At 41.0% G+C, this 27,349-nt stretch overlaps 1 protein-coding gene across 1 annotated transcript in view; it reads left to right on the top strand.

The window, feature by feature from the left end:
- oxsr1b (oxidative stress responsive kinase 1b) overlaps positions 1–27,349 on the top strand; it is a 279,002-nt gene that overhangs the window by 228,512 nt on the left and 23,141 nt on the right. Inside the window, exons 12-14 of the mRNA XM_068031431.1 lie at positions 3,573–3,608; positions 18,853–19,068; positions 20,947–21,011. Coding sequence (XP_067887532.1) covers positions 3,573–3,608; positions 18,853–19,068; positions 20,947–21,011 — 317 coding nt within the window. The remainder of the gene's footprint in view (positions 1–3,572; positions 3,609–18,852; positions 19,069–20,946; positions 21,012–27,349) is intronic.

A 27,349-nucleotide genomic window follows, 5' to 3' on the forward strand; every position in this document is an offset into this window, starting at 1 on the left:
TAGCTAGCACACTACAGTACAAGTTTCTGGAGATTATGCTGAGGCTGTGTAATGTCCTGGTCAGACTTCCACTGTGTGCGGTTCTGATTAACACACTTCAAAAGAGAAGCTTACGCTTTGGAGGAGTGAGCAGCAACAAGAATGATTCCCAAGTACAAAAGGGATGAACTCAGAGCCAAGATTAGAGAAGCTTAATCTTGACAGTTTAGTGTCCAAAATCCAGGAAAATTAGGAATCCGGCACAGTCTTGGTCCCGAGGGTGCTGGATTTTGGACATCGGACCTATATAAATGATCAAATGACCAGGTAATCTTGTTTTTGGTGGTGTTGAGGAAGGAATGTTTGTTAGGACATGGGAAGAACCCCCTGCTCTTAGAATAGAATCTTCTGTGCCCTTTGGATGTTTTCTTCTGTTCGAGATGCGATATAAATGCAAATTGTTGTCCGTATGAAATCAAAGCAGAAATGGACAACAGATCTAGTGCATCTGAAACAGAAAAGATACGTTCACCTTTTGGGTGTAAACTTTATCATTTGGATTGTTCTGATGGAAGGTCTCTCCCAAAAGGTTAAACTTTTCCTAGGTGGGGAGTGCACATATATTAAGTTTTTTCTTTTCAGAACAAAATGGCAGGGAAAGGGGCAGTCAGATTTGAGAGCGATCTCAATAGCTAATTTGCTAAGAAGTCGGGTACGTGGTAGTGTATTTCTATGTTCTAAATACATTTTTGAACCGTGTTTACATTCGGAGCCAAAACGGTAAGACTATTTAATCTCTGCTCAGTAAAGGAGTCGGGGCGGCACAGTGGCGCAGTGGTTAGCACCGCAGCCTCACAGCTCCAGCGACCCAGGTTCAATTCTGGGTACTGCCTGTGTGGAGTTTGCAAGTTCTCCCTGTGTCTGCGTGGGTTTCCTCCGGGTGCTCCGATTTCCTCCCACATGCCAAAGACTTGCTGGTTGATAGGTTAATTGGCCATTATAAATTGCCACTAGTATAGGTAGGTGGTAGGGAAATATAGGGACAAGTGGGGATGTGGTAGAAATATGGGATTAGTGTAGGATTAGTATAAATGGGTGGTTGATGATCGGCACAGACTTGTTGGGCTGAAGGGCCTGTTTCAGTGCTGTATCTCTAAACTAAACTAATTGTAGAGCAATTGCTTGAGGTTGTTTGGTAGTTTAACTGAAGATGTGTTTGTGTGTGTTTTTTACCAAAACAAGAAGTTAAATTTGGATCCCAGATTACATAAATACTGGTTATATTCCTTTGAGTTTAGATGGTTGAGGGATGATCTAATTGAGGTGATTGAAATTATAAATGGATCAGATAAAATAAATACAAAGAAGCTATTTCCTCTGGTAGTGGAATCCAGAACAACGGTATGTAATCTTAAAATTGGAGTTAAAAATCAGGAGGATCTTTATCACACCAAAGGAAGTGAAATGTGGAACTCTCTTCTCCAATAAGACTGGATGTTGGTACAATTGAAATTTTCAATATGGATATCAGCAGATTTTTATTATGTAAGGGTATCAAACAAACAATTTGTGCACAACAAGGTCTCATAAACAACGTGAAAATAACCAGATAATCTGTTTTAGTAATATTAGTGGAGGAATAAATGGCTGGGACACTAGGGAAAATTCCCATGCCATTGCTCCTCATAACGCCATGGGATATTTTACGTTTATAATGACAGAACCGGCAGGGATTTGATTTAACATCTGACAGTGCAGCACTCCCTCATTACTGCATTGGAGTGTCAGCCACAATTTTGTGATGAAGTATCAGCAGTGGAACTTGAACCCACAACTTTCTGACTGAGAGGTGAGAATGCTACCATGTTGAGCTACAGTGAGCACCCAAGGTGGTTGTGAGCTTTCTCCTTTAATGGCTGCAGTTCGTGTGATATTCTAACAGTATGATGCAACTGAGTGGCTTGTTGGGTCACTTCAGAGGCAACCTCATTGGTGTGAGATTGGAGTCACATATAGGTCATACTGAGTAACTTAAAGGGTTAAATTGAATTTAAAACAGACTTGTGGAAAGCACATGGTAAGGACATTTTGTTATGTTTGGTCTCCTGTAATTTTTGGTGCTTTGTCAGTATTACTGAAATAAGCACAGACTTCAAAAAGCTCTGTCCAAGGGGCATTTTGTCAGTTAAACCTGAAACCAGGAACTCTTAATAAAAATTAAAGCGCACAAGGCATGTGGAAAATTTGGGGCTTCTGTCGTGCAGGGTGAGTTGGCAGAGGCTCAAACCTAGGCACAAGAAATGTGTCCTGAGTGACTTCTGAGGCATTAGAAAAGGTGCAAAAATATCATGGGTAATACCAGAACTGAGAAGACATGCCCATCAGGAAAAGCTAAACAGGCTGGAGCACTTCTCTCTAGAAAAGAGAAAGTTGGGAGGTGACCTAATAGAGGTCTTTAAAATTCTTGAAGTGTTACATAGGCGTTACATGTGTTACAAGTGTTACATGTGAGCAAATGTTTTCAGTTGTGGGGAAGTCCAAAACTAGAGGTCATATATATGACCGTCACTAACAAATACAATAGGAAATTCAGGAGAAGCTTCTTTACTCGGAGAGTGAGAATAAAAGGGGGAAGAGGGCGGTAGGAAAACCATCTTAGCTTCACGTTACCACAGCAATCTTCTCATGCCCCATCCTGCATTCAACAATCCTCCAGTTCTGCTTTGCTTCTGGTCCTTCCACTGCAGAGATCTTTGAGATATTTTACTCCTCTTTCCTTCCAGTATTATCTATGTGATTTTTTTTTTGCACCTTTTCTAATGCCTTAGAAGTCACAGCACACGTTTCTTGTGCCTAGGTTTGAGCCTCTGCCAACTCACCCGAGTCACACAGCTGAGGTCAGACTAACTGGCCAGTAAATGTGCAGTGTAGAAGAGGAGTAGTGAAGATTGCTTAAGTCTAACCAAGGGGCCTGATGATTGCTCAATGCCATTCACAGCCGAAGAATAGGACCTGGCCAGACTGCTCTCTGGCACGAAGTTTGAGAAGCAAGATGCAAGAGTCCTACACAAGGAGAGGGATAAGGGCAGATTGCCAGAAAAGTGGTGGAAATTAATTCATATGAAAAGGCAAAAGGAGGGAGGAAGCAAAGAAAGGAAGGCAGAATGGGCAAATGCATCAGTTCAGTCTGAAAAAAAACCCATCATATTTGGGGGAAGGAACAGTCAGCAGTCAAAGTAAGGATGAATGCGGAGTCAGAACAAAGCAGAAAGTAGGTTACGCATCAAAGTACTTTTAACTCATACAGAAAGGGCCAAGGTGGAGAAACCCTAAGCCGTTTTACAATCAGCTGGAAATGAACAGCATATGAAAGAGAAAGATATGTTAATAATACAGGTATAAGCCTTTGAGTCCTGTGTCATTTAATCCCTTCTAAGATAAAATGTTGACATCACTTAGTTAACCTAATACCAGTGGCTATTTTTCTTTTATCTTTGTATCTCCATCATATTTTATAATTAACTTGATTGTGTTGAATTGATAACTACTTTAATAATTTAATAATTTACTGTTTTTCTCCTCTTTCTCAACAGTCCCCCCGAGTGAAAGAGTCTCCGCAGGGTCCAGATGTGAGTCTACAGGTTTTTTTTTTCTTGGGATGTGGATGACACTGGCAAGAGTGTGTTTATTGCCTATCCCTAATTGCTCTGAAAAGGTGGTGATGGGCCCTTCTTGATTTGTTGCCATACTGTGGTGATAGTGCTCTCACAATGGTGTTAGGGAGGGAATTCTAGGATTTTGAGACAGTGCTGATGAAGCAACACTGCTATATGCCTAAGTTATCACTGTATGTCACCTGGAGGGGAATTTGAAGATGATTTATCTCCACAACATTGCTGCTCTTGCCCTTCTCTGTGATAGAGTTCACAGGGGAGAGGGGTTCTGTTGAAGTAAACTTGGTAATTGCTACGTCCTGTCAATTGTACATACTGCAGCCACAGTGCACCAGTGGTGGAGGGAGTTCACAAGCCCTGTGGCTAGGAACACCGACAAGCAAGCTGCTTGATCAGTATCTATTTGTGTTTAATATTCAGAAGGAATTGTTTAAAACCTAGTCAACTTTTTCAGTATATGATATTTATTTAATTTATTAATGAAAAATGTAATTAGAGATGACTTGAGAAAAATGGCTGGGGAAAGGTGACTAAGCTCTACTTTACATAAAAATGTCTACAGTGAGCAAAGATCATTTGGCCCATCAAACCTGCTCCATTCTGAGTCTACATATCACAAACTTCCCCAGAGATTAAATAGCGCTGTTAAGCTTTCTCAGCTTTGATTCCGCTTCTCAGCAGAAGATTTGAAATAGACAACTTTATTTGTGGAGTTGTTGTAATGACAGATCATTAAGGAAGTATATGAGCAGTTCATTTATACAATGCTGTTGAATTATTCTTCCCAGCCAATTCTCCTAATGTCGCAAACGCTCCTTATTTAATATCCTATTTATTTTGTGCGATTATGGTTGTTGTTTCAAGCAGGACTAATCATTATGGAGCCACATGAACAAAGCAAACATCCGCATAGAGCTATGTTTTTTAAATCATTAGAGTGCAAGTTGACATATTATGCTCAAACTGCACAGTTGTTGGATCAGACTGTGCCTTGAGTACAGTGTCCACTTTTGTCCACCAGTGCACAAGAGAGCCATTCAAGCCGAGGAGGTGGTACAGAGAAATGTCAAAGCTGGTGATCACTGCCTTATGAGGAAATATTAGAGAAATATGGGCATTTCTGTGTGAGGAGGGGACCTGATGAAGGTATAGACGAGAGAAATGGTAACGGTAAATCTGGAATTTACTTTTTGTTACAAATTAAATCATGAGCGCAGAACAAAAGACATAGGTTTAAATTAATGACAGACAAATGGGACTGACTACAGAAAGCTGTCCTTTACAGAGTGATCAACATGTGGAAAGGAGCATCAGTGGCGGCAAAAATCTTAGGTTGGTTTAAGAAACAGTGAATGCAAAAATGAAGTTTGAGTGATAGGCATCCTGTACATTTTTTTAGATGAATGTTCCAAGTTGGTCTGTGGCAATCCTCTTCCAAGTTTATCTTGTGATTTTTTTTTTCAAGTTGATGAGACTATAGTATTGCCATTTTTTGTCTTATGAAGAACAATAGACGGTGGAATGAGACAGTGGACAGGTCTTAGGATTCATGTTAAAAACATTGTTGATCATAGAGTTTTTTTTAAAGCCAAGATTAAAAATCTTATGCTGAAAACTATTGGGTGTACTCCTCTGAAACCAGACAGTCTGGATCAAACCTGGATGGGTAGCCACTGAGGCTCCCTCTGTTTATTTTGAGCTAGGTCGAATAATAAGCATTTTTTTCTCTTTTCCTTGTGTTCTACAGACAGGATTCTATGTGTGGATGTGTTTTTTTTTGGTAAGTTGAGTTGCCTGATTCTAGTCAGGAGCCCAGCACAAATTCAGCATATAAAATGCACTCTTAATATTTTAGCAAAAGCTATGAATTTAACTGCAAATCCATGGTGATGTGTACAAAAAGGTTTTTTTCAACTGGGATTACAATTGAGCCCCTAAACATTTTCTAGTGCTTATAAGGCCCATCGTGCCTGTTTGAAAGGGCTAGCCATTCAGCCCACTTTTTCAGTCTAGCCCTGCAAATTCTTCATTTTCAGGTATATATCCAATTCTCTTTGGAAAGTTACTATTGAATCTGCTTCCACCAACCTTGAGGCAGGGCATTCCAGATCATCATAACTTGCTGTGTGGTTGGTATTGGACAATGATGCGACAAAGTACAGCAGTACGTGGTTTGTAGAACTATTTATTTTGGTTGCTGAGGGCTGTCACCTCACTGAAATAACGCAGTAGTGATGCTAATTTACTAATTAAACACAGACTTTTTATGTTTATGGACTGGAAACAGTACATTAAATAACAATGAGTTCAAAGAAAATAGGCTGTGCAGCTAATGCTATACAGTTTACTACCAGTGTGCACTGGTGAACTTCCACTGTTCTGCCAAAGCCACCCTCCCATTCTTTGGAACATGTTAGGAATAATTTCAGCCAACATCGATGGGATCGGGAAGGCTGATATACTGAAGAGAAATATTGTAGACCTACCCAGCTCAGCACAAATATATGCAGTAATTAGCAGGCAACTATTCAAACTCTATTTCATAACATACTTTAGTTAACCAGACTCTCTTGGTGCATCTAAAGTCAGTTTAGTTTTTTATTTCCCACCTAGCAACTAACTATTACAAAGCATTTATAGCATATGAGCCTCCTCCCATCCTTCATCTAACCCCCATCAACATTCCCTTCTTCCTTTTTTCCTCACGTATTTATCTAGTTTCCTGTTAAGTGTGTGCTAGTCACCTCAACTGCTCCTTACGGTAGTAAGTTCCACATTCTAGCCACTGTCTGGATAAAGAAGTTTCTTCTGAATTTCCTGTTGTCGTCTTTTTTTTAGAATTAGAATTAGAATATCACAGCGCAGTACAGGCCCTTCGGCCCTCGATGTTGCGCCGAGCTGTGAAACCATCTGACCTACACTATTCCATTTTCATCCATGTGTCTATCCAATGTCCACTTAAATGCCCTTAAAGTTGGCGAATCTACTACTGCTGCAGGCAGGGCATTCCACGCCCTTACTACTCTCTGAGTAAAGAAACTACCTCTCACATCTGTCCTATATCTATCACCCCTCAACTTGAAGCTATGTCCCCTCGTGTTTGCCATCACCATCTGAGGAAAAAGACGCTCACTATCCACCCTATCTAACCCTCTGATTATCTTATATGTCTCTATTAAGTCACCTCTCCTCCTCCTTCTCTCCAACGAAAACAACCTCAAGTCCCTCAGCCTTTCCTCGTAAGACCTTCCCTCCATACCAGGCAACATCCTAGTAAATCTCCTCTGCACCCTTTCCATAGCTTCCACATCCTTTCTATAATGCGGTGACCAGAACTGCACGCAATACTCCAGGTGCGGTCTCACCAGAGTCTTGTGCAGCTGCAGCATGACCTCGTGGCTCTGAAACTCGACCCCCCTACTAATAAAAGCTAACACACCATATGCCTTCTTGACAGCCCTATTAACCTGGTTAGCAACCTTCAGGGATTTATGCACCTGGACACCAAGATCTCTCTGCTCATCTACACTAACAAGAATCTTCCCATTAGCCCAGTACTCTGCATTCCTGTTACTCCTTCCAAAGTGAATCACCTCACACTTTTCCGCATTAAACTCCATTTGCCATCTCTCAGCCCAGCTCTGCAGCCTATCTATGTCTCTCTGTACCCTACAACATCCTTCGGCACTATCCACAACTCCACCGACCTTAGTGTCATCTGCAAATTTACTAACCCACCCTTCTACACCCTCTTCCAGGTCATTTATAAAAATGACAAACAGCAATGGCCCCAAAACAGATCCTTGCGGTACACCACTAGTAACTAAACTCCAAGATGAACATTTGCCATCAACCACCACCCTCTGTCTTCTTTCAGCTAGCCAATTTCTGATCCAAAGCTCTAAATCACCTTCAACCCCATACTTCCGTATTTTCTGCAATAGCCTACCGTGGGGAACCTTATCAAACGCCTTACTGAAATCCATATACACCACATCCACTGCTTTACCCTCATCCACCTGTTTGGTCACCTTCTCGAAAAACTCAATAAGGTTTGTGAGGCACGACCTACCCGTCACAAAACCGTGCTGACTATCTCTAATGTACTTATTCTTTTCAAGATGATTATAAATCCTGTCTCTTATAACCTTTTCCAACATTTTACCCACAACCGAAGTAAGGCTCACAGGTCTATAATTACCAGGGCTGTCTCGACTCCCCTTCTTGAACAAGGGGACAACATTTGCAATCCTCCAGTCTTCCGGCACTACTCCTGTCGACAATGACGACATAAAGATCAAGGACAAAGGCTCTGCAATCTCCTCCCTGGCTTCCCAGAGAATCCTAGGATAAATCCCATCTGGCCCAGGGGACTTATCTATTTTCACACTTTCCAAAATTGCTAACACCTCCTCCTTGTGAACCTCAATCCCATCTAGCCTCGTAGCCTGAATCTCAGTATTCTCAACAACATTTTCTTTCTCTACTGTAAATACTGACGCAAAATATTCATTTAACACTTCCCCTATCTCCTCTGATTCCACACACAACTTCCCACTACTATCCTTGATTGGCCCTAATCTAACTCTAGTCATTCTTTTATTCCTGATATACCTATAGAAAGCCTTAGGGTTTTCCCTGATCCGATCCACCAATGACTTCTCGTGTCCTCTCCTTGCTCTTCTTAGCTCTCCCTTTAGATCCTTCCTGGCTAGCTTGTAGCTCTCAAGCGCCCTAACTGAGCCTTCACGTCTCATCCTAACATAAGCCTTCTTCTTCCTCTTGACAAGCGCTTCAACTTCTTTAGTAAACCACGGCTCCCTCGCACGACAACTTCCTCCCTACCTCACAGGTACATACTTATCAAGGACACGCAGTAGCTGCTCCTTGAATAAGCTCCACATTTCGATTGTTCCCATCCCCTGCAGTTTCCTTCCCCATCCTACGCATCCTAAATCTTGCCTAATCGCATCATAATTTCCTTTCCCCCAGTTATAATTCTTGCCCTGCGGTATATACCTGTCCCTGCCCATTGCTAAGGTAAACCTAACCGAATTGTGATCACTGTCACCAAAGTGCTCACCTACATCTAAATCTAACACCTGGCCGGGTTCATTTCCCAGTACCAAATCCAATGTGGCATCGCCCCTGGTTGGCCTGTCTACATACTGTGTCAGAAAACCCTCCTGCACACACTGGACAAAAACTGACCCATCTAAAGTACTCGAACTGTAGTATTTCCAGTCGATATTTGGAAAGTTAAAGTCCCCCATTACAACTACCCTGTTACTCTCACCCCTGTCGAGAATCATCTTCGCTATCCTTTCCTCTACATCTCTGGAACTATTCAGAGGTCTATAAAAGACTCCCAACAGGGTAACCTCACCTCTCCTGTTTCTAACCTCAGCCCATACTACCTCAGTAGACGAGTCCTCAAACGTCCTTTCTGTCGCTGTAATACTCTCCTTGATTAACAATGCCACACCCCCCCCTCTTTTACCATCTTCTCTGTTCTTACTGAAACATCTAAATCCCGGAATCTGCAACATCCATTCCTGCCCCTGCTCTACCCATGTCTCCGAAATGGCCACTACATCGAGATCCCAGGTACCAACCCATGCTGCAAGCTCACCCACCTTATTCCGGATGCTCCTGGCGTTGAAATAGACACACTTTAAACCAGGTTCTTGCTTGCCAGTGCCCTCTTGCGTCCTTGTAACCATATCCCTGACCTCACTACTCTCAACATCCTGTACACTGGCACTACAATTTGGGTTCCCATTCCCCTGCTGAATTAGTTTAAACCCCTCCGAAGAGCACTAGCAAACCTCCCCCCCAGGATATTGGTACCCCTCTGGTCTTGTGTTCCTGTTGTGCCTCTCTGAAAGAGCTATCAATCTGGCCCCATTTTGCCACTGTTTCCCCATGCCCCTTTAAATTCTTTTTCAAATATCCATCCATTTCCTCTTTAGAAGCTTCAAGGATTCTGTGTCCACCACTGCTCCTATTGAGGCATTCCATGTCCTGCCAGGTTTGATCTTGGGACTTCAGTGTTGTGAAATAGACCCAAATGAGCAACTTCACACCTGAACAGTACCCTTGCATATGCTTGAAGGGCATTACCAGTCTTTGCATTGAAAAGAAATACTTTATTTCGGCGCAACAATGCCAATATTTGGGAAAGTTGCTGTTGTGCTGTCAGTCCTGCCTCTCCAGATCAGGACATGTCACCCCACTGAAATACTGATGCTAATTTACTAATTAAACACATTGTGACTTTTTTATGTTTATGGACTGGAAACAGTACATTAAATAACAATGAGTTCAATTAAAATAGGCTATGCCGCTAATGCCAAACAGTTTACTGTCAGTGTGTGCTGGTGAACTTCCATTGTTCTGCCAAAGCCACCCTCCATTATTTGGTGCATGTTAGGAATAATTTCAGCCACCATTGATGGGATCGGGATGGCACGTAGGTTAGCCCTGTCAGAGAAATATCGCAGGCCTACCCAGCTCAGCAAAAATATATGCAGTAATTGTAATTAGAAGAAATACATAAATTTCAAAATGCTACATTAACGAATAGCCACTTAAGTACAGAAGTTCAATCGCATGAAAATGACATAGAATGACAGAATTTACAGCACAAAAACAGGCCAGTTGATCTATGCTGGTGTTTGTTCCACACAAGCCTTATCCCACCTTACTTTATCTCATTCCATCAACATGTTTTCTATTCCTTTCTTCCTTGTACTTATCTTGCTTGCCCTTAAATGCATCTATGTTAGCGCCTCAACCACTCTATGTGATGGTGAGCTCCACATTATAATCAGTCTCTGAGTAAATTCTGAATTCCTCATTAGATTTATTAGTGACCATCTTAGATTTATGGCCCCGAGTTTTGGACTCGCCCACAAGTGGCGACATCCACGTCCACCTCAATTAGGTCACCTCGCGATCATTTCTTTTGTAGAGAAAAGAGCCCCAGCCTGTTCGTTCTTTCCTGACAGTCGTACCCTCTTGGTTCTGGTATCATCCTTGTAAATCTTTTCTGTACTTTCTCTAGTGCCACTATATCCTTTTATATAATATAAATCCAGTAAGGAATTCAGGAGAAACTTTACTCAGACAGATTAGAATGTGGAGCTCACTAGCACATGGAGTAGTTGAGGGGAGTGGCATAGATGCATTTAAGGGCCAGCTAGGTAAGTACAAGAGGGAAAGGAATAGAAGGATACATTAATGGCGTGAGATAAAGTAAGATGGACGAGCTGTGCACACTTGTACTCTAAGCTTGTTTGCACTCTAATGCACCTCTAAAATGAACCATGATTTATGTGATGTTCGAGTGCAAATCAAGTAGAGCATAAAAGTTACAATGATTGGCAAATTAGCACCACTATTAGAGTATTTCAGTGGGGTGGCTAACGCACCCTGATCTGGGGAGAGGCAGGACTGGCTGAGTTTATGCAGCCTAACAGCAGCTTTCACAAAAATGACGACCTTTGGGTCGAACTAAAGTCATTCTTTTCAGTGCAAAGATTGGCACGGACCTTCAGGCATATGCAGGGGTACTGCTTAGGTGTGAAGTTGCTCAGTTGGGTATATTTAAGTCCCAGATTCTGTCCTGGTAGGACACGGAATGCCTCAATAGGAGCAGTGGTGGAAGCAAAATCCATAATGACTTCAAAAAGAAGGTGGATGGATATTTAAAATTAAAGAGGCATGGGGAAAGGGCAGTGAAATGGAATCAAATTGGTAGCACTTTCAGAAGTCATAACAGGCATTTTGGGCCAAATGGCCATTTTTCATGTAAAATTCTATGAATTCCTGATTTCTGCTGAAATAACTGATGTCAGCCAAGCTGGTAGTTCAAGGGGAGTCAACAATTAACATTGGCACCCCTGGGCTAGGTAATGAGAGAATTAACTAAAGTTACTTCTTGTTAGGACTATGGATAAGTTTAGGACCAGCCTTGGCAATAATGTATACTGGTTGACCATCCTCCCTACACCACTATGTAGGCTCACATATGAAGAATCCAATAGGGAATCCAGAATAAACTTCCTCATCCAGAGAGTGGTTAGAATGTCGAACTTGCTAGTGCAAGAAGTAGTTGAGGTGTCTAGAATAATGCATTTAACAGAAAGCAAAATAAATACATGGAGAAAGGAATAGAGGGGTGTGTTGATGGGGTTAGATAAAGAATCATAGAATGGTTGCAATGCAGAAGGAGGCCATTCAGCCCATTGTGTTCTTGCCATCTCTCTGCAAGGGCAACAAGAAGGGTGGGAGGAGGCCTGTGTGAAGCATAAACACCAATGCCGACCTATTGGCTGCATAACCTGTCTGTGCTGTAGATACTTTATAATGTTATGCAACTATGCACAATGGAACAAACAACCAGAGAACAGTTGGCATTCATGCAATAGTACTCTACTAATTGGTCAGCACTGTTTTGAGGGGCGGGGGAGGGGGGGCATTGTAGGGAGAGGGAAGAGGAGAAAATCGGAAGTGAGAGTGGAGCCACTTTTCAATAAGTTGTTTAGATGTCTCTCAAGGTGGAGCACAAAGCATAAGTAAAAGCTAGCATTAGACTGTAGAAATTCCAGGCCTTAGAGTGTCGATTATTTCTTGATTTAAGCTTGCAGTAACAGTATCACTGTTAATTCTTCAGTGGGTATGTCTGCTATGCATCAGTGGCATGGAGTATTCAGGCAGCTGACATCTGGTGTACTGGCTGCTGTCAGAACAAAGACTGACATGCAGCACTGAATAGAATTGCCCTACAAAATTAATATCCTATATATTATGAAATAGCCAAAATCAGGAAGAGATACCAGACTGTAATCTTATTAAGCGGCACCATTTGTTTTAATTGAGAAACCAAGATGAAGGACCAATATTCATGGTGCGGAACATCACCCAAGTTGAAAACAGTAAGTGGGAACATGAAACAAATCAGGAGGTAATGATTTGTTACATAGAAATCACAAAATGTGCTGCTGCCCTTCACCTGTGCACTAGAATTCACTTCCTGTCTGGTGAAAGAAGGTGGAGCAAGGCACTATTGGAAGCAACGTTATCTCAGCCTCCACACTAATGGTTTTCAACAATGTGCTTTGAAGATTGCAATAAATGTGCTTTCTACTTCTATAGAAGGCAGGCAGGGTTTAGGTGGGATTAAGAATTCTTGCAGGATATCTTGTCCATCCTCCCTGTCTGTTATGACTGCTCACACTTCCAGAAGCCCAATTAAGCACTGCAGTTGTCGTAATTTTTCTGTTCGGGCAAAGCAGTCCTGTGTACTAGTATTAGAAAACCCTGTGGTATGCAACTGAGTCTTTGGCAGGTAGTGAAGTATCTTGAAGAGGGGAGCGAGTAGAACATGCAATATACTTCCTCCAAGCCCCCAGGTACATGTTGCTGAGAAACAGGAAAACATTCCTGTATTAGGAAAGAGGTAGCACGGATTCCTGACTGGGTTCAGGAAGGGAAAAGCTGTATATTCAGTAGCTGGTGCTGGTAGTGATGAAGGGAGGATTCAGAGTATGAGAGCAGTAGCTAGGTGGTCGATTAGATCTCTACCAACAGGTTGATTTCATTTATCTACACAGAGCAAAAAGTTAAATGTCCATGCAACTGTGCACAATGGGATAACTGCCACTACCAGCCATCTCCATAACCTTCCTTACTGCATCCTCAGTGTGTGGAGCCAATGGTCCTTTATCACAAAGGTTGAGACTATCCTTTCAGCTGTGTCTGCTGAATGCCTCCATGGCCCACTCCAAGATTCTACACTGTTATAGCCCTGAAACTATTTTTTTCCCCTCTAGTTTCTTTCCTATCTCTCCTCATGCCTCCTCTGAGCTCATCTTGTTCATGTGATCCACCTCCTGTTCTCTTGACCTCATTCCTTTTAAAATGCTTCCCTCCCAACTTCCCTTCCTGGCCTCCATGTTATTTTGCATTGTAAATGATTCTCCAGTACACTTTTTTTTATTCAACTAGCATTTATTGCCCATCCCTAATTAACCTCAAGAAAGTAGTGGTGAATTGCCAGCTTGAATACAACTGAGTGGCTTGCTAGGCCATTTCAAAGAGCAGTTATGAGTCAACCACATTGCTGTGGGTCTAGAGTCACACATAGGCCAGACCAGGTAGGATGGTAGATTTCCATCCCACTGGACATTAGTGAATCAGTTGGGTTTTTACGACAATCCGATAGTTTTGTAGTCACCATTTTATTACTGATTTTTATTTTACTTAATTGAATTTAAATTCCCCTGTGGCTAGTGGTGGAATTTGAACTCATGTCTCTGGATCATTATTCCAGACCTGTGGATTATTAGTCTAGTGACATAACTACTTTGCTATCGTACCTGCATATGTTGCCTCACCCATTCAAAACTTCCATCATCACCCTCCTTCAAGAACATATCCTTAATCTCTCTATTGCCCCATCTCTAACATTCCTTCCCCCTCTAGTCCTTGAATGTGTTATCTCACAAATCTCTGCCTATCTGTCCTGCAATTCCATGTTTTGAATTTCTCCAATTGTGTTTTCACTTCTGCCACAATGCAAATGGTGTTAATCAGAGTCACAGATAGCACCCTCTGTGATTGTGACAGTGGTGCAGGATGCATCTTCATTTTCTTGCCTTTTTACAGCAGACTCTACCATCCGCCTGCACTATGTCTCCATTGTGCAGCTCATCTTTCACTTGGTTCCAACCATAGCCATGGCATCCCCAGCAATGGCTTCTCCACTTATCCCTAAACTGTTAGCAGTGGAGTCCCCCAAGGACCTGTCCTTGCCTATGTGATGGAATCAGTGGTTGCAAGGCTTGTTCTTTTTGTAGATTCTAACTGAGAAGGAAACTAGAACGGAAACAGAAGCTGGAAAAGCAACTTCAGGTTTCTCGGGAAACTGACACTCTTAGAACCAGATAAAAGGAGGTAGTCCATCCCAGACCAGGCAGACGAGGTAGATCAGGCAGGCATGGAGCACCATCAATCAGAAGAATGTGAAAGCTGAATCCAGGAGCTGCATCTGTTCTTTAAAGGAGCTGACTATCCAAACCTGGCCATAAAGCGCACAGATTGTCACTGAAGGATTCTGATAAAGGGAAGATTGGTTGTGAACAGAGCTGAGTGGGTTCTGGAGAAGTTCAACTTGTGGTGAAATTTGGGTTGAGAGGGAACTGCTGTCAAAAGAACAGCTGCTAAATCCTTGAAGAAAGCTGAAAATCTACCTGAGAAACTTCAGAGTTGTGAAGTACTGTGCGAGTGTAATTGTTGCCATATATGTTGGGTGGACTGTGCAGTGAAACCGTGAGACTTATTTCTGTTGTTTCTGATCGTTATGGTGTAATTTATAATATACATATTGACAGTGATCTGTCTGCTTCACGTTTAATTTATGTTGGCTTTGGTTTGAGTGTTAAAGTAAAATTTCTAAAAGTGAAATCTTGTCCTTTTGGTTTGGTTTCCTAAATTGAGATTATTCAGTAGATTTGATTTTTTTCGTTTATTGGTGGTCTGCACCGGTATCATAACACCTACGCCCTTCCTCATCTACATGTTGCCCCTTGACATTGCCTGAAGATTGAGCTCACAGTCTACATGTACACTGACATCCAGTTCTACCTCACTACAACCTCTCTTGACCTCCTACGCTGCTTCTGTTGTCAGACTGCATGTCAAACATAAAGTCTTAGATACACTTTCTTCCAGTAAAAATTGGTAAGACTGAAGCCATCTTTGGCCTGTACCCAAACCCTCATCCCAAGTTATATCCCTCTACCTGGCTGCTGTCTCCGGTTTAACCATGTTATTCTTAATCCCAGCATCCCCTACCAAGCATTTTCTGTAACCCCAATCCCTTTCACCCACCATTAGTGGCTCTGCCTTTAGTGATTTGGAATCCCCTCTGTAAACCTCTTTGCCTCTCCACCTCCTTCTCCTACTCCTCCACAAACTCCACCTCTTTGATTAAACCTTGAATCCGCCCTGCTAATATATCCTCCTTTGGCTCAGTATCAAATTTTATATTATTACACTACACTTCTGTGAAATGAAATGGGGTGATTTTCATGTTAAGTTGTTGGGCAAGTTAATTGTTACGGTGTGAGATTCCATGGCAGATCCTGCATCTCTTCTTGGATGTCAATTATTTTGCAGTTTGCAGCCTAAGTACCACTGTTTTCTATGAAAAGCCACCGAGGCAGTGGAAATGCTTATATAAGTGATAACCAATCACTGTCACAAGATGGGAGCAACTGTCAGATTTCCACCTCCAAGTGCATAAAAAGCAGCCTTCCAACTCACCAGTGTACACATAAGATACTGTGTACCTAGCATTTACTGAAGAACAGCAGTCTTAATCAAGAGTTTAAATGATGATTATAAACCACGCAGGATTATGGTGGATGTCGGAAGAAACCCTCTGCTTAGATTTCAGCATTTTCATCACACTTAGGTCCCATTATTCATGAAACTTATTAGCAGTGATTGCGCAGGTTTCTAAGCAGCTCATGATCACTGCTTAAATAGATGGTTACTTGACATTTTGAAATGGCAAAATTCCCATTGTAGCTTTTAATGTAACTGAACTGCATACCTGCAATTTATGTTTTGAGTTTGATGATCTGGGCTATGAAATTTTATTACAATCGGTTTCCACTTTTGAAAATCTATGCATCACACTTGACTATAACAGATAAAAACAGAGCATTCTGGAAATACATAGATCCATCAGCATCTGAAGAGAAAAGGTTATTGATTTTTTAGAGATTCTTCATCCTTGTTAATCAAGCATGTACTTGAAATGTTGCAGCCATCGTTTTTTTGCTTCGAGTACATTTGCAGCCTTGTCAGTTTTAATTTCAGATGTCCAACCTTTTGCAAATCATTTTTTTTGTCTTCGTCACTTAAATGTTTTTTAAAAGAGCAACACTCCTTATGTAATGAATTGAAGGAGGGCACATAAATTTGGTGAGCATGAAAGTGAAGCAAGAGTGGAAGAATATTTGACTCTGTGGTTAGATGGAAACATAATTATCAGTAAAGGAGGAGACAGTAAGGATATTGGGTAAGGTAAAAATAAAGAGGAGATACTTAAAAGGTTAGTAATCTTCAAAGTAGAAAAGTTGCCCGGTCTGGATAGGATGCATCCTGGGTTACTGAGGAAATTAAGTGTGGAAATTGCACAAGATCTGACCACAATCTTCCAATCATCCTTTTAAATATGAGGATGGCACCAGAGGACTGGCAGATTGCAAACGTCACATCCCTGTTTTTTTAAAAAGGGTGAGGGCTAAAACCCGCCAACTACAGGCAAGTTAAGATAATGTCAGTGGTAGCGAAATTTAAAGACATTAATCCACAACAAATTTAATAAGTGTTTGGAAAATTACAGGATATCAAATGAACGTCACAGATTTGTTAACAGCAAATCGTGTTTGACAGACTTCATTGAGTTCTTTGAAGTCGTGGAGAGGGGTGATTAAGGTAATGCAGTTGATGTGTATTTGAGCTTTCAAAAGACATTTGACAAAGTACCACGGAATAGACTCATTATCAAATTTAAAGTCCATGGTATGGACTTTAGAGGTATCGACTGCCGAGTCAAAGAGACTTAGCAGTTGGCAGGAAAAAAGACAGAAGCGCAAGAGGAGAGCCAACTGCGAAACAGCCCTGACAACCAATTTTATCTGCAGCACCTGTGGAAGAGTCTGTCACTCTAGTATTGGCATTTATAGCCACTCCAGGTGCTGCTCCACAAACCACTGACCACCTCCAGGCGCTTACCCATTGTCTCCCGAGACAAGGAGGCCAAAGAAGAAGAAGGGTATTAAAGGAACAGTGACAGGCAAAACTGACTAAGGGACAGAAGACAGAGTAGTGTGGTGAATGGTTGTTGTTCAGATTGGAGGGAAGTCTACTGTGATGTTCCCCAGTAGTCAGTGTTAGGAGTACTGCTCTTTTTGATATATATTAATTACTTGAGTGGTTATACACGGCATAATTTCAAAGTTTGCAGATGGTGTGAAACTCAGAAATGTGGTAAGCAATGAGCAGGATAAGCAACAGACTTCAGGAGGACAAAGACTGGTGAAATGGGTAGACATATGACAGATGAAATTTAATGCCAGGAAGTGTGAAGTGATGCATTTTGGTAGGAAGAATGAATGACAATATGAACTAATGGTACAGTTTCAAAGGGAGTGTAGAAACAGAGACATATAGGGGGGTTTATTTGATGGCAAGACAGGTTGAGAATACATCCTTGGATTTATTAATAGAGAAATAAGGTACAAAAGTAAGGAAGTTATGCTAAATTTTCATAAAACACTGGTTAGGCCTCAGTTGGAGTGTTGTGTACAATTCTGGACACCACACTTTAGAGGGACTTTAGTTATGTGGAGAAACTGGGGTTGTTCTCAAAGCAGTCAAGGTAAAGGGAAGAATTGATAGAGGTGTTCAAAATCGTGCACAGTTTTGATGGAAGCTGCTTTCAATGGCAGAAGGTTCAGTAACCAGAGATTTAAAGTGATTGGCAAAAGAACCAGAGGTGACATGCAAAATATTTTTGCACAGCAAGTTGCATTGTGGTGATCTGAAATGCACTGTCTGAAAGGATGGTGGAAGCAGACTCCGTAGAGTGATACAGCACAAAAACAGGCCCTTTGGCTCATCTGTCTGTGCTGGCCATCAAGCACCTATCAAATCCCGTTTTCCAGCACTTGGCCCGTAGACTTGTGTGCTATGGTGTTTCAAGTGCTCATCTAAATACTTAAATGTTGTGAAGGTTCCTGCCTCTACCACCCTTCAGTTAGTGTGTTCCATAGTAGTAATCAAAAAAAAATTCTATTAGTACTTGAAGGGAAGAATTTTATAGGGCTATGGGCGAAGAGCAGGAGAATGGGATTAATTTGATAACTCTACCAAAGAGCTGGCAAAGGCATGATGGGCTGGATGGCCACCATCTATTCTGTATCATTTCTGATTCTTGTGCTCCCTCACGGAAATCAATCTCTTGCTCTATATGAGCCACAGACACCACCTAGGGGACATTTCTAGTACTACTCAAATTTTGTGTCCCAGTGAGTGCTTTAATGTTTTAGAAAATCAGAAGATGAAAAAATAAATGTGTATATCATTTTTATGCAGTTGATTTTTTTTTTAAATTTTGCAGCTTTTCGTATCAGCAGAAACACCAGGCTCAAATATTCAGGCTACTGGTCAAGTCCAGCAACCACTACCTCAGCCAACACCAAAAGTACCTGCAGCTACTCCTCAAGCTAATCAGTTGCCTGCAATTCAGCCTTCAGTAATACCAGTCCCAACACCAGCGACAGTGCCAGATCCCAGCCAGCAAGCTGCAGCTCAGCATCAACTACCTGCATCCCAGGTATGCTACACTTTCAGAAATAGCTGAAATAGGAGAGAGCATTTATCTCTATTTGCTTTATAAGCTTCAGAAGCACAATATCTAACTATTCTTCCACTGATGATCATCAACTTGTGTATTTCAGTGGTAGGGACTGAAACACTTTTCTTAACCTTTGAAAGTGCTTTGCTAATTTTGAATGCTATAACTTGTCTATGATGCTACTCTTTTGAACAAGTTAAAATAAGAAATATTTGAGAGATGAAGTTTGGATCCCAAAGAGAGGTTTCTACAACCTCCCCTTCATTTAGGAAAGAAGCACACCCTTGAGCATGTCTCCAACAATTCAGGGTGGATTATACTTACCTTTCTTTATACCAGTGAATTGATGTGAAGACCAGTCCAGTTCTAAAATCTCTAATATAAAGCGTAATTTCTTTGTTTGCTTTTTATTCCTTTTGGTGTGATGAACTAGATCATTCCTGGAGAGAAATTATCTGAAGTGCATGATATAAAGTGATCTTGGCCTCTCAACGTAACTGAAGCTGTGCCAGATTTTGTAGAGCTTTTATTTTCTTTGTTTTCCCCACCCAAAAACTCTGCACCAAGTATACCCTCTAATCTTGTCTTTTAGTAACCATCTCTTAGGAAAAAAGCACAGGTTCAGGGTTGTGAAAGACAGTGTCAGGAATTATGTTCTTTACACGGGGTGATCAGTCGTAAAGGGATGGCAGGAAGCATAGTTGAGACCAAGGCATTTAAAAATTGATTAGATGTTATAATGGGAAGATAGGGGTCAGTACTCTGGAAGGATAAACTCAGGTCAAATCTTGCAGTGTGTATCTGGGCGATATGCTCTCCTGTTACTCTTCCTTGTTTTATGTTTCGACTTTGCACGTTCTTACAGCACTTGAGAGAAGCAACTGTTGTATTATTAGCCTTTGAAGTGTTTCATATTTGAGCTTTTAAATATTTTTGTATCAAACATAAATCATGTTTAGACAACAAAACCTTTAGATGAAGAGCTCAAATTCCATATAGCTTTGGTTTCAGAAACAGGCAAACTATAATCATTTCAAAATTGAAATCCCACCTCCTCTTCTGCCCTTTTGTTAAACCAAAACTGATCCAAATCCTGTACATATGAGTGAACTTTCAAGTAGAATCATTGGAAGTGGAAACCATGGCTCTTTTCCCCTGTCCCACCTCCTTCTCCAAATATTGTGGTCAATTAGAAGACCCCTAACTGCTTCTATCAGCGAACTGCTCACAGGTGAGGGTTGGAATCAGTGATTCCATAATCTGGCATTCTCTCAGAACATTGGTCACAGGGAACTGTAATTCTGTCTATTAAACACTGATGCAATAATAGGAAATTCAAAGGCACAGTCCTTTTGTAACATTAGAATAGCAATAAGAAATGCCCTATTATGATCTTCAGTTTCAAAAACAGTCCTCATCATAATCTGGTATATTTAGGTTCTGTTTCCAAATTGGAATATCAGATCAGATCTTTGCCTCAAAACCCCCATTTATCTGCCTTTGCTCCATATCCTGATACCCTTACCCGACAAAAATCTTTAGATATCATTTTTGTAAATGCCAATTGATCTAATTGAATGGTGGCCAGACTAGAGGGGCTGAGTAGCCTACTCATCATCCTATGTAAGGCATCACTTAGTCCTTTGACAAAAAAAAATGAATAACAAAACTGGCATCTGTGTGTTTGTTGCTGCTTTAAACCTTTAACTGTTCAACTTTGAATATGCAATTTTAAACAGGTCTTGCTGTAACCTTTTTGATATGTTTGCACAGCCTCCAAAAGATTGATGCAAAAGTGTTTCATTTCTCCCTGCCTCTGTTATATTATTCTCTTAAATTTATATTTGTTGCTTTCAGTTTGTTCCCGGTTCTGCTGCTCCAGATTCACACCAAACACCCATCAGCCTTGTGTTAAGATTACGGTAAGTGAAATCTGATCAGAACATCAGGCTATCTTGTCATGGAAAAGCAGTCATCCAGAGCTCTTGCAGGTTCATTGTATATGCTGAGGTATCTGAAAGAGCTGTTGTAACAATGCTATTTTAAATATTTTTAACAATTTTTTTTTTTACAGAGTCCCATTTTCAATAACAGTTTAAGAATTACTGCATTGTTTGTGGAATGAGCCGAGCTTCTAACCCCATATCCTCTGCATCGCCAAGACTGCCTACTTTTCATTTCCATAATGTTGCCTATCTCTATCTGTGTCTTAGCCCATCTGCTGCTGAAACCCTCATTCATGATTTTAAACTCCAGACTCAACGACTCCAATGCTCTCCTGGTCAGCTTCCATCTCTAACTTCCATAAACTTGAACTCATCCAAAACTCTGCTGCCTGTGTACTAACTTGCTCCAACCCATTCTCACATCAGCCCTGTGCTCACTGGCCTACGTTGGTGCCAAGTCCAGCAATGTCTCAAATTTAAAATTATTTTCCTTCAAGCCTCTTCCTACCTCTGTAACCTTCTCCAGCCCAACAATGCTCCACAAGCTCTGCGTTCCTCCAATTCTGGCCCCTTGTGCATCACTGATTTCCTGTGTCCCAACATTGGTAGCTATACTTTCAGCTGTTTGGACCTCAGGCAATGGAATTCCCTCCCTACACCTCTACCTTTCTCTGTTCGTTAAAAGACATTCCTTATAATCTGTCTCTTTGACCAAACTTTTGGTCACTTGTCCTAATATCTTCTATATGGTTCAGTGTCAAACTTTGGCTGATAATGCTCCTATGAAGCATCTTACAATGTTTTACTATATTAAAAGCACTATACAAATGCAAGTTATTTCTATTTTGGTAAGACTATTATTTATTGCAGTTATCCACCAAATAAGGGTCTATTTTCAGGGCTCTTAATCATTAATGAGCATAACAATCTGAAAAATGCATAGCTTCCCCAGTGGTTCAGTGAGTAAATAGATTGTGTGGTGTGGAGCCCTATGGGCCAATAGATCTCCTCTTCAGTTTCTACTGTGTGCTGAGTTTGCTGATGTTTTACTGACTGTGTTAAGCCTTGGCAAATCAGAGAAAAAGATAAAGTAAGTTTCCTACTCTTGGTCACTATTTAGTGACTCCTGCAGGAAAGCTTGAGATGCAAAGCAAGAAACTCTCAGATGGAAAGTAATATCTAAAATTTATATAATTATTTTTGATCTCCAGTGGCATTCTATAGGGGAGTCGACACCAAGGGTAGTGCTCACGTGAAGTCAAGATAATTGGACCAAGTTCCACAGATGTAATTCAGTCCCCATTTTAAAGTCATATTCTTTCCTTTTTAATTTTTTTAGTTTCCTTCGTAAATTCTTGTGTCCACATTTATAATGGAAATTACCTATGTAAACTTATTTTTGCTGCATTTACACCCTCCTTGTAATGGTGGCACCACAGTTTCTCCAATGGTTAGAATGTTTAGTTGTATAGAGGCAGAAAAAGTTGACAGGAGGTGCACGTACCCGTTATGTATATTTTTTACATATACAAACATACTAATATTATGAAATGCACACCATAACTGGAATGATTGAATGTGATGTTGAACGGCTGCCGACGTTCACTGTCGGTGTTTATTCATGAATAGCTTGTTGAGTGGGAACATAGGAAATAGGAGCAGGAGTAGGCCATTTGGCCCCTCGAGCCTGCTCTGCCATTCAACTAGATCATGGCTGATCTTCTACCTCAATGCACCTTAAGGAAAGATGGAGAGAGTAAAAGGTGAACAAATAATTATACAAATATAAAATATGAGTCACATCATCTGCTGTGATGTAACATTTTATCAGAATATCCCAGAAAAAAGTCCTGTTGAAGTGTTTTAAGTCTAGAAAGTGGTGATGTGCATTTTGCTGTAATTGGGGGAAAAGGCTTTTCAATACCTGGAAGAAGTATAGATCAACAAAAAAAAAATGATTAAAAACTTAGAGTGCTTGTATACTGAAGATGAGATGGAACATGTCCAAAATACTTACTGGGTAGGTATGCCTGGACTATTTCACTATTTGTAAACTGAGGTGGTACCAGGAGTTTGGGCTGTATTGTTTCTCCTAAGTCAGAAGCACAATGCCCTGCATTACAGTCTATAGTTGGACAGCAAGCTATTATAAAAGATTCCCATCAAGTACTTATAAAATGAATGAGGATGGTAGTTGGTGGATGTCTGACAATGCCTAGACCTTCAGAAGGCATTTGTTGGAGTGTGTCAGAGACTTGAGGCCAACCTGTAAACTCTTGGGAATGAAGGAGGAAATAGTAAATTGGCTGAATATCACCAACAAAGGCGAATCCTCCAGGAATTCATCCTGGAACATCTGCTGTTCACAGTATTTATAAAATGGATTCAGTGATATTAGGCAGTTTTTTGTTAAGTATGTAGATGAGAATGAATAAATTCAGATAAAACGCTGAAAGAGAAATTCAGACATCTCGAGTGATTTAGATGAATTTTAAATGAACCTTAATATTGAGAAATGTTTGATATGGAAAGTAATGCATATGATAAAATGTCATTCAATAAATCAGTTGAGAACAAAATAAATCTTATGAACAGATGACCAAAAGATTAAAATACTGTCATGGTGTGGGATAATGGATACACTGGTGCATGAAGTGAAAAACGCATAACACTGGAATTCAGAAATAAAATATAAAATGCTGGAGATACACAGCAGCCCATCAGAATGTGATAAAAGTAAACAATGAGTGAAGATTTTGGCTGGAAACATAGCTGGTGAGTTTAGTAAAATGTTGGTACATTGTAGATGCAAATCATGTCAGTGCAGCAAATAGATAATACTCAGTACATTGTACAAATTATTCACTGAAACATTGTATTGCAGTGTGGTCAGTAGTTTTGGGAAGATGCAGAAACAAATTCAGAGAAGAACAAAGATGATCAGTGAGCAGAGAAGCGAGTCCTAGGAACTGAAAGCACTGATGCGACATGAGATCCAAGCTTTCAAAATATGCTAATGGAATGCTATCCTTTATTACAAAAGGAATTGAAAATAAAAGTAAGGATGTTATGCTTCAGTTATATAGGGCATTGGTGAGACTACATCTCGAATACTTTGTGCAGTTTTGGTCTCCTTATTTAAGGAAGGATGTAAATGCATTTGAGACGATTCAGAGGTGGTTTACTAGATTGATACCTGGAATGAGCGGGTTGTCTTATGAGGAAAGGTTGGACAGACTTGGCTTGTTATCACTGGAGTTTAGAAGAGTGAGGGGAGACTTGATTGAAGATAATAATGGTCTTGATAAGATGGATGTGGAGAGGATGTTTCTTCTTGGTGAGTTCAGAACTAGGGGGCTCTGTTTTAAAATTAGGAGATGCCTTTTTAGGACAGATTGAGAAATTTTTTCTCTGAGGGTTGTGTGACTTTGGAACACTGCCTCAGAAGGTGATGGAGGCGGGGACATTGAATATTTTTAAGGCAGAGGTAGATCGTTTCTTTATAAGCAAGGGGATATCGGGGGTAGATGGGAGTGTGGAATTCGAAAAGTAAACAGATAATTCTTTGAGGAAGAGACAAAGTTGATTGATGAGGGAAGGGCTGTCGATGTCATTTACATGGACTTCAGTAAGGCGTTTGGTAAGGTTCCCCATGGCAGGCTGATGGAGAAAGTGAAGGCGCATGGGGTCCAAGGTGTACTAGCTAGATGGATAAAGAACTGGCTGGGCAACAGGAGACAGAGAGTAGCAGTGGAAGGGAGTTTCTCAAAATGGAGACGTGTGACCAGTGGTGTTCCACAGGGATCCGTGCTGGGACCACTGTTGTTTGTGATATACATTAATGATTTGGAGGAAAGTATAGGTGGACTGATTAGCAAGTTTGCAGATGACACTAAGATTGGTGGAGTAGCAGATAGTGAAGGGGACTGTCAGAGAATACAGCAGAATATAGATATATTGGAGAGTTGGGCAGAGAAATGGCAGATGGAGTTCAATCAGGGCAAATGCGAGGTGATGCATTTTGGAAGATCCAATTCAAGAGTGAACTATACAGTAAATGGAAAAGTCCTGGGGAAAATTGATGTCCAGAGAGATTTGGGTGTTCAGGTCCACTGTTCCCTGAAGGTGGCAACGCAGGTAAATAGAATGGTCAAGAAGGCATACGGCATGCTTTCCTTCATCGGACGGGGTATTGAGTACAAGAGTTGGCAGGTCATGTTACAGTTGTATAGGACTTTGGTTCGGCCACATTTGGAATACTGCGTGCAGTTCTGGTCGCCACATTACCAAAAGGATGTGGATACTTTGGAGAGGGTGCAGAGGAGGTTCACCAGGATGTTGCCTGGTATGGAGGGCGCTAGCTATGAAGAGAGGTTGAGTAGATTAGGGTTATTTTCATTAGAAAGACGGAGGTTGAGGGGGGACCTGATTGAGGTGTACAAAATCATGAGAGGTATAGACAGGGTGGATAGCAAGAGGCCTTTTCCCAGAGTGGGGGTTTCAATTACTAGAGGACACGAGTTCAAAGTGAAAGGGGAAAAGTTTAGGGGGGATATGCGTGGAAAGTTCTTTATGCAGAGGGTGGTGGGTGCCTGGAACGCGTTGCCAGCGGAGGTGGTAGATGCAGGCACGATGGAGTCTTTTAAGATGTATCTAGACAGATACATGAATGGGCAGGAAGAAAAGAGATACAGACCCTTAGAAAATAGGCGACATGTTTAGATAGAGGATCTGGATCGGCACAGGCTTGGAGGGCCGAATTGTTATCCTGTGCTGTAATTTTCTTTGTTCTTTGTTCTTTGTATCAGCCATGATCTTATTAAATGGCGGAGCAGGCTCGAGGGGCCAAATGGCCTACTTCTCCTAATTCGTATGTTCGTATACAGTGTTCATGCACATCAATGGTATCAAACAAGATTGCGATCATCAATTCAAGCAGGAGCTAGTTGAACTCTGTTCTTTCAGGATTGAAGTCCTTGCCTTCTGGCAAAGCTTGCCAGCTTCTATAGTAAATAATAACTTGAGTTTAAACATTTCAAGACGGAATTAATCATTTCCTGATTTAGCCAAGAAGTAGAGGGATAGTGGTGAAACCGAACAACGTCTCATTTTTAGCATGTCGAAAAAAAATGCTATTCCTGAAAATTAGGTTGGTACCCTGAGCAAAAAGTAGCCCCTCAGACTTGACTTCACCCTTTAAAGTTAGGATTTCTTTGTTTATCGGAGTCTTTCTTCTCTTCTCCACCAATCACCTGGTACCATTCGTGATTGAGATGGCAAGTAGTTGGCCCACTCCCAGGCATCTGTCACTATAAGCATTTTTGAACTGTTAACTTGGCTCAGTTAGTAGTACACTCCTCTGAGCCGGCAGGTTATGGGGTTAAACTTTACTTTAGGATGTAAGCATATAATCTGGACTCATACTCCAGTATAATACTGAGGGAATGTTGCATTGTCCTTTTGGATGACGTGTTAAGCAAAAGTCCTATTTACCTGTTCAGGTGGAATGTTAACATTTCCATGATATTACGCAAAGAAGAGCTGGAAATTCCAGTAACTAGCCAAAATCCTTCTCTCCACTAATACAACGTCACGCCGATTAGCTGATCATTCGTTTGTTGTTTGGACATTGCTATGTGCAATATGGCTACTTCATTTGCATTCATAGCAGTGACTAATGCTTTGTATCTGAAGCACTCGTGTTTGTGTGTCAGAATGCATAGGTCTTCTCAAGAATTTGCAGACAGATTAGAGTGACTCCTTGGTCCATGTTTGGCAGTTTGTATACAATGCTGCTGAGTTCAGTAGAGATGGTACCACAGTATGCAGTGCCATGTTTAAATGTTTTAAAGTGCTGCACATATTCTTGTTTTACAGTGAATCTTTGCTGTCTGAGCATGGTTTATATTTTGTAACATTGATAGCAATATCCTCTGCGCTTTTCAGAGTCAAACTACTGCCACATTTTGGCTAAAAGGAAAGATGATCATTGACAACATGCAAAATTGCTTTCCAGCAAATCCGGCATGTGCGCACAAAGCTGCAGTTAGCTGCATTTCTGCACAATAATTGTATTGTTGCTGCTTAATTCCCAGTTCTCTGCATGCTGTGTTTGTTGGTTATTCTTGGATACTCTACCTGATCCCTTCATTATAAAATCCTTGACAGTTTTCTTACTCTTCATTGCTCAGTCTGCATTCCCATTTAAAGAATGCAAATAATTGGGTTGTCCGTTGCATTATAGTTCAAAAGAAAAAAAAAGAACTTGCATTAATACAGCATCTTTTGTGAGCTCGGAATGTCCCAAAACCCTT

Source organism: Heterodontus francisci, chromosome 5 (assembly GCF_036365525.1).
Source record: "Heterodontus francisci isolate sHetFra1 chromosome 5, sHetFra1.hap1, whole genome shotgun sequence".
Classification (NCBI taxonomy): domain Eukaryota; kingdom Metazoa; phylum Chordata; class Chondrichthyes; order Heterodontiformes; family Heterodontidae; genus Heterodontus; species Heterodontus francisci.